Source organism: Cajanus cajan, chromosome 7, assembly GCF_000230855.2.
Source record: "Cajanus cajan strain Asha chromosome 7, NIPB_CcT2T_4, whole genome shotgun sequence".
Taxonomy (NCBI): Eukaryota; Viridiplantae; Streptophyta; class Magnoliopsida; order Fabales; family Fabaceae; genus Cajanus; species Cajanus cajan.
In genome coordinates, this window is record NC_138523.1 from 5,055,060 (window position 1) to 5,070,962 (window position 15,903).

The 15,903-nt window shown below is 33.1% G+C and overlaps 1 protein-coding gene across 11 annotated transcripts in view; it reads right to left on the reverse strand.

The window, feature by feature from the left end:
* Window positions 1–15,213, reverse strand: part of EMF2 (VEFS-Box of polycomb protein) — a 31,360-nt gene extending 16,147 nt beyond the window's left edge. For 2 of the 11 annotated variants that reach the window (XR_014428080.1, XR_014428079.1), the window contains exons 1-18: window positions 15,002–15,212; window positions 14,546–14,624; window positions 13,881–14,007; window positions 13,670–13,793; window positions 13,403–13,458; window positions 12,571–12,676; window positions 12,284–12,449; window positions 12,122–12,202; window positions 6,360–6,493; window positions 6,145–6,207; window positions 5,886–6,007; window positions 3,094–3,126; window positions 2,815–2,846; window positions 1,900–1,952; window positions 1,758–1,811; window positions 1,613–1,672; window positions 292–338; window positions 91–200 (exon numbers count right to left, since the gene is read on the reverse strand). Coding sequence is in view for 9 of the 11 variants with exons in the window: in XM_083060449.1 (XP_082916575.1) it covers window positions 91–200; window positions 292–338; window positions 1,613–1,672; window positions 1,758–1,811; window positions 1,900–1,952; window positions 2,815–2,846; window positions 3,094–3,126; window positions 5,886–6,007; window positions 6,145–6,207; window positions 6,360–6,493; window positions 12,122–12,202; window positions 12,284–12,449; window positions 12,571–12,676; window positions 13,403–13,458; window positions 13,670–13,793; window positions 13,881–13,915 (1,276 nt within the window). In the remaining 2 variants the exon portion in view is untranslated. Of the gene's footprint in view, window positions 1–90; window positions 201–291; window positions 339–1,612; window positions 1,673–1,757; window positions 1,812–1,899; window positions 1,953–2,814; window positions 2,847–3,093; window positions 3,127–5,885; window positions 6,008–6,144; window positions 6,208–6,359; window positions 6,494–12,121; window positions 12,203–12,283; window positions 12,450–12,570; window positions 12,677–13,402; window positions 13,459–13,669; window positions 13,794–13,880; window positions 14,008–14,545; window positions 14,625–15,001 lie in introns of all 11 variants that reach the window. The other 9 variants (XM_083060449.1, XM_083060448.1, XM_083060444.1 and 6 more) reach the window with 9 other exon arrangements.
* Window positions 15,214–15,903: the final 690 nt, after the last annotated feature.

Here is a 15,903-nt window from a genome sequence, read left to right on the forward strand (position 1 = left end):
TATATATACATTTGCCTCATCTACAAGTTTTTAACAAAATTAATGGATTGACTCAAATAGTTGATATTGTGGCAAAAGTTAGTAACATACCATCATCCTTCTCCAAAATATCAGTCTCTGCTGCAGGAAAGGCAGCCTCTAAGCCCACTGCATTTTTCAAAGATAGGTCCTTTGGTATTCTACGCTTAAGGCGCTTTCCACTGCAGAGACATGGAATGGCAACTGAATCTCATAAAATGTTATGAATGAATCCAGAGAAAACAGAATAGTAGAAGAAATAAAATAGCTTACCAAAAGAAAAACGTTTGCTCTCTTGGATCAACATCATCAGCAACAACCTGGACAAAAAGATAATGTTTGTGAATATAGAGTGCCAGTGCCTCTTAAACTGAAAGAGAAATTCTAGCTCACAACAAGATATGGTAGAAAATGTTCAAATGCATGCATGTAAATGCAAGATAAAACTAGAAATGAAGGTATCTAGAAGAATGCTGATCTAGCAATTTAAGAGATGATAGAAATCTAAAGTGGTTTTGTCATGTGAAGAAAAGACTCAAAAAGTAATCCCAGGGCAAAAAGTGAGTCAAACAAATATAGCCCAATTAAAATTGATAGCGGAAGACCAAACAAGACTAGGAAAATTCTGATAGGAGCACCAAGGTGTCAAATAAGAGAAATAGTTGAACTACTACTTGCTGAACTACTGATATTTATCTCTGATCAGAGGAAAATTCTTCTATACAGTGGGATATAAGAAAAATCTGTTGGGGAAAACCCAAGTCTCATATTAATTAGTGATATGACTAAGTTAATATATATAAGTGAAAACAACCTTTACCTTACAAGTTAATTTTGTAAGGTTGAGTTAGGTCTAAACCCATATTCTAAGTTGGTACCGAAGCCTATCTTAGACCCATTATCGGGACACCTAACATATTATCCATACATTAAGCCCAAGGTTTCAAAAATCGTTCTTATATTCAAATATCGTCCACAACAAAATGGTTCAGTGGGGAACGATTCCGAAACCAAACAATATCTCAGAGTTCGAAAAACACCATGCTGATTGTTTTTGTTTGGACCAAAAAAATTTCACCCAGAAAGGGATCTTTGTTCAACCCCTTAAGTAAATACTTAACCTTTTTGTTAATGTGATTGAGTAATTTCTTTGATTTTTGAGCATCATGTGGCCGCTGGCAGCAAGAAAGGTATGAGATTTAAGAGATAACCAGAAAGATGGAAGGAGTTACCGAAGAGAAGCTTTTGTTCATGGGAGGGGGATATCAAGACGGTGATTGTGTGGGTGTGTGAGTTATGTGTGGTCAATCATGTGGCGTGTGACTTTGGGGGTTTGGATTGTGTCTGTGAATGTGAGTTGGGTGTGATCTTTTGGGAAACATGGCTTATGGGCCTAACAAAGTATCCCAAGAACAACTTAGAGATCCAAATGAAAGAGATAAACCTTAGAGGTCCAAATGAAAAAGATAAATCTTCCCAAGCATCTAGCGAAGCATCAGTTTGTAAGACAAAGTATAATAATTAAATATAATATATTTGCAAAAGAAAATAATATATTTACAAAAGAAAGTACTTGAGCACAAACTGTCCTCACCTCCAATCTCGAGATATCATTTTTCACAGACACATTTACAGCGTGACATTCATCTGATACCTGAAAAATTATTTATACTTAATTACTGGTGGTTCAATACAGCTCAGTGAATAGAATGGCAATAAGAAATTTGAATATTACTGACCCAAAATTCAAAGTTGAAGAGATCATGTGACGAGGACAAATGATATCTTAGACCCTAAAAAAGGTCATGCCGGTAGCATTAGAAACAGGTTTCAGCATCACATTGAAGAAGTATTGATTTAAAAGGAGAAAGTAGTTTTAACCTTAAAACAAGCACATTTAACCAAACAGAATGGACAAGTGAAATCTTCAGTAACTGCAATCCAAAGTTTCCATTACTAGATATGTTATATGCCAAGAAACATTACATTGACAATAAGGAAAAAAATATATAACATTGTAATATACAACAACCCATAGATAATAAAAATTAGGCAAGTGTCAAATGTCAATAAGTAGGAACCACAAAATAGTCACATCCAATTGATGGATGTAATATGATACAAAACCATAGCCTAGAACTCCTATTTATGCTAATATGTGGTTCAGTACAAAACAAATACTACCAGCATAATCACTCTAACAATTAAATAAATAAAATATTGGATGTTCTAACTAAGGGGCTACCAATGAAACAATTGTGATCTAATTGACAAGTTGGGAATGACAGAAATACATTTACCAACTTTAAGTGGAGCATTGTAACATGTACAAAATATGAAGCATGAGCATTATTTCTTTACATACAAAGTTAATTAGACTTATTCCCTAATTAGATTGATTGGTCAATGTTTCCAGTAGTAATCGAGTCCATAACTAATATTTTTTATGATCAAAGCTGTATAAATAGTGATACATCTCATACACACTCTTTGAATTATCAGAAAAAATATTCCTTTTTCCTCATAATCCAAGTGTAAGCAGAAAATCTGCTCGGATGTTATTCTCAAGTCCTATGGTATCGCACTTATTACAAACTTTAGTGACCTTTGAATTTGAAAAACAGAAATGTAAAACAATATAAAAATCAATACTCAAAACTCAAGAAACACAGAAATAGCTTTTACAGGATCTAGTTAACATTGTCTAAATTTTCACAAATACATTAATTACTCCATAAAGAGAAAGAAATCAATCATGCATTAAATTGAGAGACAAAGAGATAATATATACATTACCTTCTGTCCTCTGCAACTTATTATTGTAATACCTGAAATTTTTTTTAATAAAACAAAGACTTATTAAGAGAGAAAAAGAATACAATGAATGATCAAAATTTTCTTAAAATATTCTAACAGCAAAGGAAACATGGGGTGCAGAAAAAAATATAAATCATCACAACAAAAGAGTGCTCAAATCCCTCTGCATATCTGACAAAGACAACCCCCTTTAAAAGCCCATGATCATAAACCCAAATACAAGTCAAATAAGAGCATGGAAAAGTTAAAATGTAATACCTGTAATTAAACATGACATTTCCTTCCCTCAACCTGAACCATACAAACAGCTTATAGTTAAATATACACCACAACTTATTTAATAGAAATTAAATAACAGTGTCATTACTTTTTTGTTGTTTTACAAATAAGGAGTTTTACAAATGAACACAAGTTATTTTCCTTAAACAAAGCAACAAGGGAGAACAGAGATAAACAACAATAATATAAAAGAGTTATCCAGTACTTCAGCATGCCCACCAATGATACTCAAAAGATATTGTAAAGCTAAACAGCGGAGGCAATCTAAAGGATCTTATCTTAAAGCAAGATAGATAAATAACAGATAGCATTTCACTTCAACAAAGACAATGTACCAAAAACAAAGACACCCGAGGAAAGCAGAATTTATACACACCATAAAGCTTTAGCATCCTTATTCTGTCCAAAACTTCTAAAACTAGCAAAAAGAAATTGCTCCAAGCTCTGAGAGCACATCCAAAATTTACTAAATACCAAAATAGCCAACACAATATGTATCTTATTGCTAAAAACAACCACAAAAATGTGCATCTGCTTCCTCCAAATTAGAGGAAAACATCACAAAGCATATCGTTAATTAGCATTTAACGCTAACTACTGAATATGAGGATTTCCAAGTGGCTTTTTAACAAGGATAATTCATTTCTATTCAGATAATGGATATAATAACCAGGGGGAGAATTTAACAAAGAAAAAGAAAAGATAATAAAGCAAACAATCAAGTGACAAGCCTCCCCATCCTAGAAGGTTGGAGAACAGAAGGACTTCATTAAGCAAACACAATATAATCATAATTACAATTCCAACTTGAGTATTGCAGTAACTTAAGGAGAAATGCAATAACCATAGTAGTTAATCATTCGCAATAATGTTGCTGTAGTGGCATAATGTCACACCCTCCTGGTGCTCCTGTGGTACTTGTCATGGAGCATTTTCTAGTCATCGACATAGCAGCCCAAAAGATGGCCACATTTGCAGCAAATTGAAGCCATCTCTTAGAAGGTTGGGAAACACAATATTGGCCTATGGCCTCTGTTTTGAGCAATTTTCTGACCATTTCCCAGCTGAATAGTGTCCTGTACAGCAGTTGCCACAAACACCAGCCTTCTCTCAAACCCACTATCTCCAGCATGAACCTGTGGAACTCTGGCACACCATTCAGCAGTCTCTACTCTCTACATTGTTCACATCCATTCACTTTGTTCTGTCCACGTCAGGGGTCTATGTGCTGTAGTTCATGGTAGCATTCATCCTGCTATGCGGGGGTGGGTTAGCTGCTCCACTCACTATCCAAGATTCATAACTATGGCAACAACTACTGCTATGACTTGATTCCAACAACTGCCATCCTCATGAATCTCCATTCTGGAAAGCCTCCACTGCCGCACTGAACTCTGTCAGCTTCCTTCTTGGCTGCACCTCAATTTTAGCAAGAGTTGCAAGACAAAAAATATAGACATAGCATTTCTTCTCCTAGAGAAAATATGCTTTGAAAATTGGGGAGAAATTGACTTGTTAGGTGAAAACTCACTGATACACTCCCATGGGAAAGAGACAAAGAGACAGTAGGTTTAAGAGGAGAGTAAAATTTAAGGAACCAGTGGATTATGTTCAAACCATGACCATTACCAACTACAACTTGATTTGGACCTTCATAGAGGATGTGTTGTTGAAGATTATTAGCATATAGTGTCACCAAAGCTTCTCTCCCTCTCGGTTTCAGCTTCTCAGATCCAAGCTTAGAGTGGTGGATTTCTTCAAATTCAAATAGAGATGACAACGGAACAGGTCGAAGCCGATTTTAAAAAGGCGGGTTTATATTTTAAAAATCCATCCCCATCAGATTTTGTCGGGTTCGGATAAACCCATGGGGACCCATGACATATTGTTTTTAGAATTTTAATTTACTCATACATTTTAAATAAATTAAATCATAAGTTCATAATTATATTATAATATAAATAATATATAAATAATAATAAATAAGAAAGAATTTATAAATAGAAAATTTAAGAATTAAATTACATTTTTAATTAATCGTATAATTTTACGTTTATTACTTAATTATTGTTATAATTTGAATTATTTAATTATTAAAATAATTAATTTGTATTAACTTAAATTTAAGTTTTATATTTATATTTATTTTTGCTGTAAAAAAATGTTAAAAAAAAAATAAAAAAAAGCAGTAGGGCGAGTAGGGGGCAGAAAGTTACATACCTTAACCCAATTTTTCAGGTCAGGAAAAACCCATATCCGGTCAAAGCGGGTTTTTCCCATCAAAATCGGGTCAGGGTCGCACAAGTATCCCCCGGTGTGGGTTTAGTTACTATGCCTAAATTTAACACTGTTGAGCTTGCAGAGGGTATTAAAAAGCATAGGATTTTACTCTTTTTTTCTGTATTGATGTATTTTGCTTTTTCCTTGTAAGTGTTTCTTTTATAACTGAAAGTGACACCAGTCACTGTCACTTTCAGTTAGTTTATTATTAGTTAGTTAGCTTATCATGTAAGCTAGGTTTGTGTATCTTGCCTTACACTCTTCTACAACTATATATAGTTGCTCTTTCCTTGTATTTCATAACAGAAATAATCAATAATATTTTCTTTCATTCTCTCTGGAATTTCTCTAATAATTCCAAATTTGCAATTCTATCCAAGTTACTGTTTACCTTGAGTTTTGTAAGAACTTTAATAGAAACAGAGAAATCACAAGCTTTGCAACTATAATGATTAAATAGTAATAGATTCTAATGAGAAAATAAAATTTACCCAATCATATGAGATAATGATGAGGATGGTACTTCATTGCCTGCATACGAAAGGTAGGGAGATTTTTCTTTGGCCCCAAACTCTTCAGCAGAAATTGTGATCTGTACTTGCTTTGATGTACTCTTTAGAAACCCAAAAAACAGGAAAGCAATATACAGAAGTCAACAAATATTCTCCATATTATATCTGAGTCTGTTTTGGGGTTTTAAGTGTATGGATTTTTGGATCAGTGGGAAATGACTTTGAAGCTAGAACTAACCATATTCTCAAAATTAGAGGGAAGCTGAATGGAGACTCTTGTGTCCATATTTTGAAAATCTGACTGCACAATAAAGGAAGTTGTGAACTAGTAAATCTATCAAACAATGAAGAATGGATAATATAGCTTGAAATGGATTCTTATACCAAAAACAATAGCACAAAAAGTAATGACGGTGTTTCCTACCCAAACAAAGATTGTGTTAATCATCATACCTTCAGAATACATGGAAGCAAATCCACAGTTGACATGATCTCCGCTCGCTGTCCCAAACGAAAATTCGGAAAACAATCCCAAGCCATATAAAGTGATTCTAGAGATACTTTCCCGCAAAGACAGTATTCTCCAGCTGTCAAGCACAAAATGAAGAAAATTGAAAGAGAAATTGTATCATGCATAAAAAAATCGTTTGGCAAAAGTTAATCCATGACTAGTGCTAGAATATATATAGAATGTTTCATAATATCTTTATTGTGTATTTGAATATTTTAGAATATCTTACGCAATTTGTAGAAAATACAAAGGAATCAATTAGTTAACTAGAAGAGGAATTAATCCTAGGAGTTACTTCCTATTAACTATATTTCCTGATTTTCTTTCCTTATTGAATAGGGGTGTTCATATTCTTCCCGTATTAATGACCTTCATCTTATCATTACAATACAACTCCTGAACTTGGTCTAATTATTAGTATAAATTATATCATTTGGTCAGTATTTTGTATCACATCATCAACACTCACCATATCAATCTAATAACTCATTATTCAATCTTTGTTATCTCTTTTCCTCCTTCACAGTTCACAATACCTATATCCAATAATTTCAACATGATATTCGAACAGCACCGTCTTCCATGACAGTATCATCACCATTATGTCACCGAGTTCACAAAAAATGTCACTCCACTACAACAATGCCTTCAAATCCATAGCATTTGTTAAAATGTTCTACATCGACTAAAGATATGGCCAAAATAGTCCTTGTAAGCTTTTTGAGATTGTATTTGGTACAGTCCCCATTTCTAATAGTTCTTTTTTTCCCATTGGCTGCACCAAATATACATTAATCAAAATTCAAGTTCTTCCCTCTATTCACTATTGTTTCAATGTGTTTTGCTTTGTGAACATTTTTATTCATTTTTTGTATGCTCTTTTGAAATCTCCGTCCTTGCTGAATCTCATCCCTTTTGAGCAATGTTGTCAAATAACGGTTATAATGGCGTTATAATGGAAAAATGTCCCAATTTGGACTTGAACCGCCATTTGCCATCCATTTTATGAAGGTTTATGGCAGTGTCCACCATTTCCATTATGGCGCCCACAATGGCCATGGTATCATAAACCCTAAACCCTAAACCCTAAACCATAAACCCTAAACATCAGTCACGACAGTTTTTAAAAATAAAAAAACTATTTTTGGGCTTCAGCCCAAGCCCAAATGGAGTGAGTCCTTAATTTTTTTGCTTGACACACTTCGTTCTTCCTTCGCAATCGCAAACGCATATGGCAGTCACTCAACTCACACGAACCCTAGGTTCGTAAACCTCTCCAGTCACCTTTCTTCAACTTCGACCACCACTCTCCAGTCGCCTTTTCGACCGGCAACCTGAACCACAGTGGCCCAACACTCCGACGAACATCTCCGCCGAACGCAGCAATAGGTTTTTTTTTTCATTTTTAATCCTACTTTTTACTTCATCTATTCTTCATCTACTTGTTGATGACTATTTTTTCATTCTCTTTTTTTTACGTCATTTTTTGCTACTTCTTCCTTCATTTGCATCTATTGTTGCGTCTAATGATGCGTCCACATCAACATTTTTTCGTTTTTAATCCTACTTCTTCTACTAGTTGGGTCTAGTTTAAGTTCCTATATTGTTCTAAGTTCTAACATTGAATTTATTATTGTTCTTATTCTTATTTTTAGGACAATGTCTAGCAATCTAACCAAAGTCAAACATTTGCATCCTTTTGTTGGGTTTTAATCAATTATTTTTATGAGACTGATGAATTATGGTATTGTTGTTATGATATTAACTATTTAAGTTGATATCATGTTGTTTTTTCTTAGAATAATGGATTTGAGCCTAACTCAACCCTACAAAACCAACTTGTAAGGTGAGAGTTACTTTCCACTTATATATTATTTAATTGTCTAATCTCTAGGCAATGTGAGACTTGGGTTTTTTCCCAATATTTTTAATTTATTTTTGCTGCTTGTTATTTAGTTTTTTGCTATTATTTTTGTGTATATATATATTTGTCCGCCACAGACCATTATCCATTATCGATAACCTTGCTTTTGAGATATTCTTTTTCCAATTGAAGGAAACCCTCGCTACAATGGTAAGTTTGTTGCCTTGTGATGTGGAGATCAAATGTTCAAATCTAGGAAACAGCCTCTCCACTAGCATACGGAGAGAGGTTGCACGCATATACCTTCCTAAAAACCACATGGTAGGAGCCTTATGCACTAGGTTGCCTTTTTTATTTTTCGTTTTTCTAATGTTGGCATAGAATTAAGAGTGAGATTGAAAATAATGATCCATACCCAATTTATGCTTCTTAACCACATATGAATCATACCAATATTGTTAAATTCTATTTAAAACCAATTTGACATTAAGTGAAGTTAATCAACAAAATATATAAACCACACCCCAGTAATTAAGGCAGATCAGTAATAATTTCTATATCTGATACTATGCTAGATTCTGTCTGAAAACCACAAAAGTAGGCTAAAGGCTTTCATATCATGTTAGATTTTATTTTGAAACCAATTGGCATTAAGTGAAGTTGTCAAATAGGAATACAAACCGCTCGTAAATAATTGAAGCAGGTGATGTGGGACTTCTCAACAAATTGTGACTTCTCTGTCCACCAACAACCATTCCAATGATAACTTTATTTGTTGTGAATCATACCAGCATCTAACTTAATTTCTAGGTTCGTTGAGTTTCTCAGATGTTTTGTTGCTTGAAGCATTTGGAGAAATTTTAACAACGATAATCATTCCCTCTATCTTTCTAAGTTATCTTTTTAATAATGCTCATCTCTCCAACATCTCCCGTATCCCTAAGTAGCTTTCCCAAGCTAGTTTGTTGAGCCCACTCCACATGATATTTTCTTATCTATTCTGATCTTATATTGTGGAATTAATTGTTCATCAAATTGAGGAAGCAATCCTAGGAGCTACTTCCTATTCATTGTGTTTATTAATTTGTTTCCTTATTTAGTAAGGTCTAGTAGCACAGAAATATAAGTCGACCTTGACCCCTGCAATCCACGAATTGTTACTTGCATACCAATTGGCAATACTTTTGCAAATTGGTTCTCACCAATTCCTGACGAAATCATAGAAAAGCATGTGCCAAGTGTGTTAAGAAGTCAAAGGAGCTGAGGGCAAAAAGGGTGCAAACAATTGCATGCATTTTAGTGAACGAATGTTCATGTTGAAGGCATGACAGGAGGACCTAAAGGTCAACGACAACGTGCTCTTGTTGTCAATGGTAATGGAAACTTCAAAAAGCCATTGTGTGAAACTTGATTTAAGCAACAAGCCTATTGGGTTGGGTATTAGGTCTAGGCGCTACGCACTCTTGGCTTCGGATGGGGTTCTTGAGCTCTTCAATTTGGAGGAATGGATGCCATCACTATCAATTGAACTTCCTACATCTTGTTATAATGGACAGTATTTACTATACCATGCATTTTAGTGAACAATGTGTTTGTGAAGAAGGCATGGAAGGAGGACCTAATGGTCAACAACAAGTTTTTCTTATTGTTCGATGGTAATGAAAACTTCACAAAAGCCATTGGGTGCAAACTTGATTTAAGTGACAAGCCTATTGGGTTTGGGCATTAGGCCTAGGTGCAACACTCTAGCCTTTGGATGGGGTTGTTGATCTCTTCAATTTGCCTTTGCATTAGATTGAGGCACCTTTACTGTCAATTGAACTTCCTACATCTTGTTGAATTGGATGGTAATTACTATACAACAACGCTGATAATGCTTGGCAACATTTGGCTTGTGCAATGTGTCATGATGGTTGGAAATGTAGAAACCAGATCAGTACTAGAAACTTCTCAAAATATGAAGGCAGATTCACTGTGCAAGTATTGGTAGTGTACCGACTATGTGTATCACCTCTGTACCAATAATCACAAGGTCATATACTGCATATCTATACTCCTACCACATGTCGGAGACTATTGTGAACCTATCAACTATGGTTAGTGGTAATACAATAGTGGACTTCAGCTTATGTTAGTAACACGACAATAGTAATTGACCTAACAGTATATAAAATGTACAGCCTCCTTACAAATACACCAATACATGATAAGGTCACATACAGCATATCCATACTCATAGCATATCCATACTCATACCATGAACAGGAGACTATTGTGAACCTATTAACTTTGGTTAGTAGTCATACTATAGTGGACTTTGGCTTGTCTTAGTGACACCACAATAGTAATTGACCTAGTTATTAGTATATAAAATAAGACCACAGGGCCAGTATTTTGTATCAAGTTATCAACACACCATATCAATCGAATATCTAATTATTTAGATTCTCAATTCTCTCTTTGTTCCCTTTCACTACCTAATTACTAAATCCTATAATTTCAATGACCAAATAGACTTCAAATATATATATATATATATATATATATATATATATCAGAAATAAGTAGATAATCAATCTATTATTAGTATATAAAATAAGACAACGGACAGTATTTTGTATCAAGTTATCAACACACCATATCAATCAAATATCTAATTATTTGGATTCTCAACTTTCTCTTTGTCCCTTCACTACCTAATTACTAAATCCTATAATTTCAATGACCAAGTAGACTTAATATATATATATATATATATATATATATATATATATATATATATATATATATATATATATCACTAGATAATCAATCTAATGATGTTCAATAGACCATAGATTTTTACCATCCATTATGAAGTTCCTTAAGTTCATGGTAGTAGAACATTAAGACAACAAATCATTTCATTGGGTCACAACAAAATTCAAGGTTGATACTAATAAATATTGTCAAAAAACAACTCATCCTTGCTTAGGCTTTCTGGTACAGATTAGTAATAATTTCCATCTCTAATTGCGCCAAAATTATAATTTGTCTATGAATGAGGGGTGACAAAGATCAGATCTCTGACCATTTAGTTGCTTAGAGACTCTAATACTATGTTCAAAAGTTAGATAGAAAAAGTAATGGGCTTAGAAGAGCACAAATGCACAATATAGAGGCAGATAAAAGGCTGTAGGTGGAAGCACGCATTACCTCCCCAAACTGCATCTACTAGAGGCAGAAGTACACAATTTTATAGCTGTCAATCAGCCTAGAATCATTCCGCAATTAATTAACCTTGATTTTAGGGTCAAAAATTCATGCTTAACAATCTTTCAAAAATAGCTTACTTGCATTGCTTTATATGTTTAGGCAACCTTGGACCCTTTATGTACGATACGTTATGGTTCACAATTCACAGATTCAAAATCAAAAAAACTAAACAAAAAATTATGATTCCCGATTTGACCACTGAGGCAAATTGATTTTCAAAGGGACTTAGGGGAACTTTTTTTATTTTATAGATACTATATACAATGAATTCATTATGAATGAAAGGCATACAGAAATAGAAGAGGATCAACAATCCAACAACAACCTGATGGTCAAGTAAAAAAGAGAAAAGCATACAGAAGTGTAAACTAGAAGTAGCTCAAGTAACCATGAGGTGTGGCACAGTACACAAACAGAGCTTCAGGTGAGGGGACCTTACAAGCAATGTAAAGGGTTTGAGACCCACTAGAAGCACATTGTGAACAGAGCCAATACCCCTCTAGTTAAACAAAATTAAAAAAAGTGGGGGCTCAAATAACAAAGTAACAAAGTTAAACATGTTTTAGCAATTAAAGCACATCTTACATTCAAAAAAAGCAAGATGACTCAGATCCAAAGGCATAGAGTTCGAATTAGCTCCAGCTGATAAATTTGAGTTATCCACTGCTAGTAAATAGTCATAATAAGGAACTCAGCAAAAATTATAGATGTTTTTATCACAATTGAATCACATAGGCATGTACATACCAGTGGCAGTGCTGACAAACAAGATATCAAGTGAGCAAGATCTAGCTTCCTCAGCTAACTTGTTGACTTCAGGGAGTGTAAAATTTGCTTGGACTTGAGTATTCAAATCAATTCCAGGGGAGTTCCGAAAGATGAAAATCCGACCAATTCGATACACAGCAGAATGCTTTTGTTTGTTTTCGATAAATTAAAACAAAAAGCATTATACAGTAGAAAAATTATTATATATAAGATATTTTATACTAAGAAATAAGAAACTGGTTACTAAGAAATAAGCAGTAGCCTACCCTTGAAACTCCATGATCAGTAACCCGCCTTGCAAGACAGATATGCATTGGAAAAACATTTTGGCTTTCAGTAATTGTCCGCGTCAAGGAAACTGTCATTTGTATTCTAAATATGCCAAATAATATATCTCATTAGCATATCAAAATCAATATTTATATGTACTAAACTATATTCAGATAAAACAGAATGAAGACAAAGTCTCATGAAATCAACAAAAATTACAGTAAGTTCAAGCTTATCTGAAAGAATAATCAAACACCATGCAGCAAGAAAAGGAATTGCAAGGAGGTTTGGATAAAAAAAATCTTCATCATCACAGACAGAACAAGAATTTTTTATTTTCTTATTAAAAGAAATAAGAAATGATTAAGACAGAAGGAACGAGATTACTGAATACATTGTTGAGAACTGATTTGATACTACTCAAGAACTATTTGATTGGATAATCATAATTCATTTTAGAACCACAAAAAAAACAAACATCCAAAGTGTAAGTTTAGAAACTTTTTCATTCAACTAAGTGTCCCCAAGTCTTCTTTATATCACAGACCAAAGTTGCCACAAATTTTATGATAATAGAAAGCAAAAATACACACATTTATTTTGTTTCTCAGTTCCCAAGTTTCACATATGGTATTAAATATATGAATCTATCTTAATCACAAAATGTTCATTTCAATAGTCAAGACACAGATATGACTAAAAAAATCTTTTTATTTAATTTTAAACTGAACTTAGCATATATAAACCCATGGACATAAGGCATATAACCGATGTAATCTGTTAAAAGAGAGCAAGTTGGAGAAGGAAAGCTATACATGATAAGTTTACCTCTTCTTGTGTTTTGCCTTTATCCTGTAGTGCAAACATCTTTGAAGGAATGATGGCTGAATATCAAAGACAAATTCTATTAGCATTACAACATGCCATAATAGTTTATAGGATGCCCAAATCTTCAGGGACCAGAAAATTTACGAGACAATAATGACACCAAGAATACAGTCAGCCCTGTGCTTCACAGATGTTCTAAAACAAATGATAAATAATTACGTAGAATATTATTACAATGGCAGATAATTTTAGCTAATCAGAGAGTACATTTCTCATGGCACGTCGTTGAAGAATGTTGTATAGTTCTACGGGCTTGCAATAAATTGAAAGGCTCTCTTCAGCTGCAAGCTCCTCTTCCGCAGATAAATGTTCACAAGCATCAGGATGGCTTCTGCAGGGAAAATAGATACAATCACTGGTTATGTTGTACAATGCTTTTGTCAAAAGTAAAATAGTCCTTGTCTGAAAGACAAAATACGAGGTTGCACGAGCCGCAACAGGAATGCCTGGCATGGTTACTTCTTATTAAAGAAGTCTCAGATACATGTAATATTTATTTGAAATTCTGAATCCTCGATAATGTAATATTTTCTCTTGTAACAAACCTGCAATTGGAAATGGTGCAAAAAGTCATCAAAACCTCAATGATTCCAATATTGAAAATATGGTACTCAAATGGATTAGACATCAATGCTCTAAATCAAAGCCTGAACAACAACAGGTGACCAAAGCAAAAAATCATTTTTTTATCAAGTTGAAAACCACTGACCCTATTAGTAAATGAAAGCATGCTCCAAATAAATGAATATTCCATGTGACACATAATATATGGAGTGATAAGGAAGGAATGAGCTCGAATCCCCCAACTAACATAACTTAGTAATTTACTAACATTTGCCGTTCAATATATATATATATATATATATATATATATATATATATATATATATATATAATATAGGTATCTGTTTGTTGGCTCGGTAAGATTTGAAAGGTGCCCTTATGTCTTTATGGATGTCAATGAAAAATTAAAGAAACTGTTTAGTCATTCACATGAAGATATCAAACTAAATTTCCCAAGTTTTCTTCTTTTACTTTTTTTTTCTGTAACATTTCACAGATGCAGGGAATGCCAATACATACTAAGTCCTTGTTTTCTACAATTGTTGGAAACAGAAGCTTGACTGATTTCTTCAATTCTTGGAAACGAGACTGGTTTCTCCTGGTGTATCAAACAACAAATTACTTCACCAGAATCAATCACAAAACAAAAACAGGAAACGAAAAAAGAAAATAACTAAACAAATAAAGGGTTCGAAGAACCAAAAAAAGAAAATAGAGAATGCCCACGAAAGGTTTTCTGGTAACGACAGTGAATAGAAACCACAAAAACAATCTTAACAGCAAAAATAAAAATGGGTAGGAAAAAAAAAACTGAAAGGTTCTCACTTTGAATGAACCAAAAGGGGTTAAAGAAAAGAGTGTAAGAGAGAAAGGGTTGAGAGTAAAAAACGAAAAAATGGCACCAATTGAATCCAAAATTGGTTCAAAACTGAGCTTCAAAAGTTAAGTGTGAGTGTGTGATCATTCATATCGTACCTGAGAATTGAACCCACAATGAAAGACGCGAAATTGAAAAATATAATACCCTCGGAAAGATTGTGTTGATGTTGCTCCGTCTGTGTCTCTGTCTCTTTCTCTTTCTCTGATTATCTCTCAAAAGGAACACAAGTTTTGTGCTGAGTTTGGGGAAGTGAAACAAACGCAAATGAGGTAAGAAAGAAACACAAAAGCCCCTGAGAAAAGGAAAAAAATAATAAAATACAATTGAAAAATAATAGTAATATATAGCAATACATATTCTATATTTATATATGTAACAAAAAATAATAGTTTTGTTGGTAACTGTTTTTCTTCTTACCGTTTTAAGATTATTTTATTATTAAATAATAATAATAATATAAAATTAATAATTATCTTCTTCATTTATTATTCACTTTTTTCGGTATCTTTATTTTTCCTTCTCCCAATGTTTTATCATCGGAAATACCTTATTCATACCTACTACTTTAATTATTATTTTTCTCTTTTATTCGTTTTTCTTTCTGATTCATTCCACATCTCTGAATTATTTCCCTCCACTATATTTACATTCAACCTCAATTCTACTCATGTATGTAACTTTTATTTCTTCTATATTTTTAGCTTTAATTCTATTATTATATTTAACTTTTATTTCTTTTATATTTATAAGTGTTAAATTAAAAGATGATTTTGAATTTCTAAAACTTTCGATATAACATTTTTTTAAAAGAAAATGTTTTTTGAGAAATGCAAATTAGATGATATATAAGACGAAATTCATTAAATAGACAATATGTCATGAGATAAAACATATAGTTTATCTTTATATAATCTTAAATGCATGTCATATATAAAGACTAATAACTACTTGTTGCATATTTGAATGATTCTTTAAAACTAAAAAACTTTCTAGAACT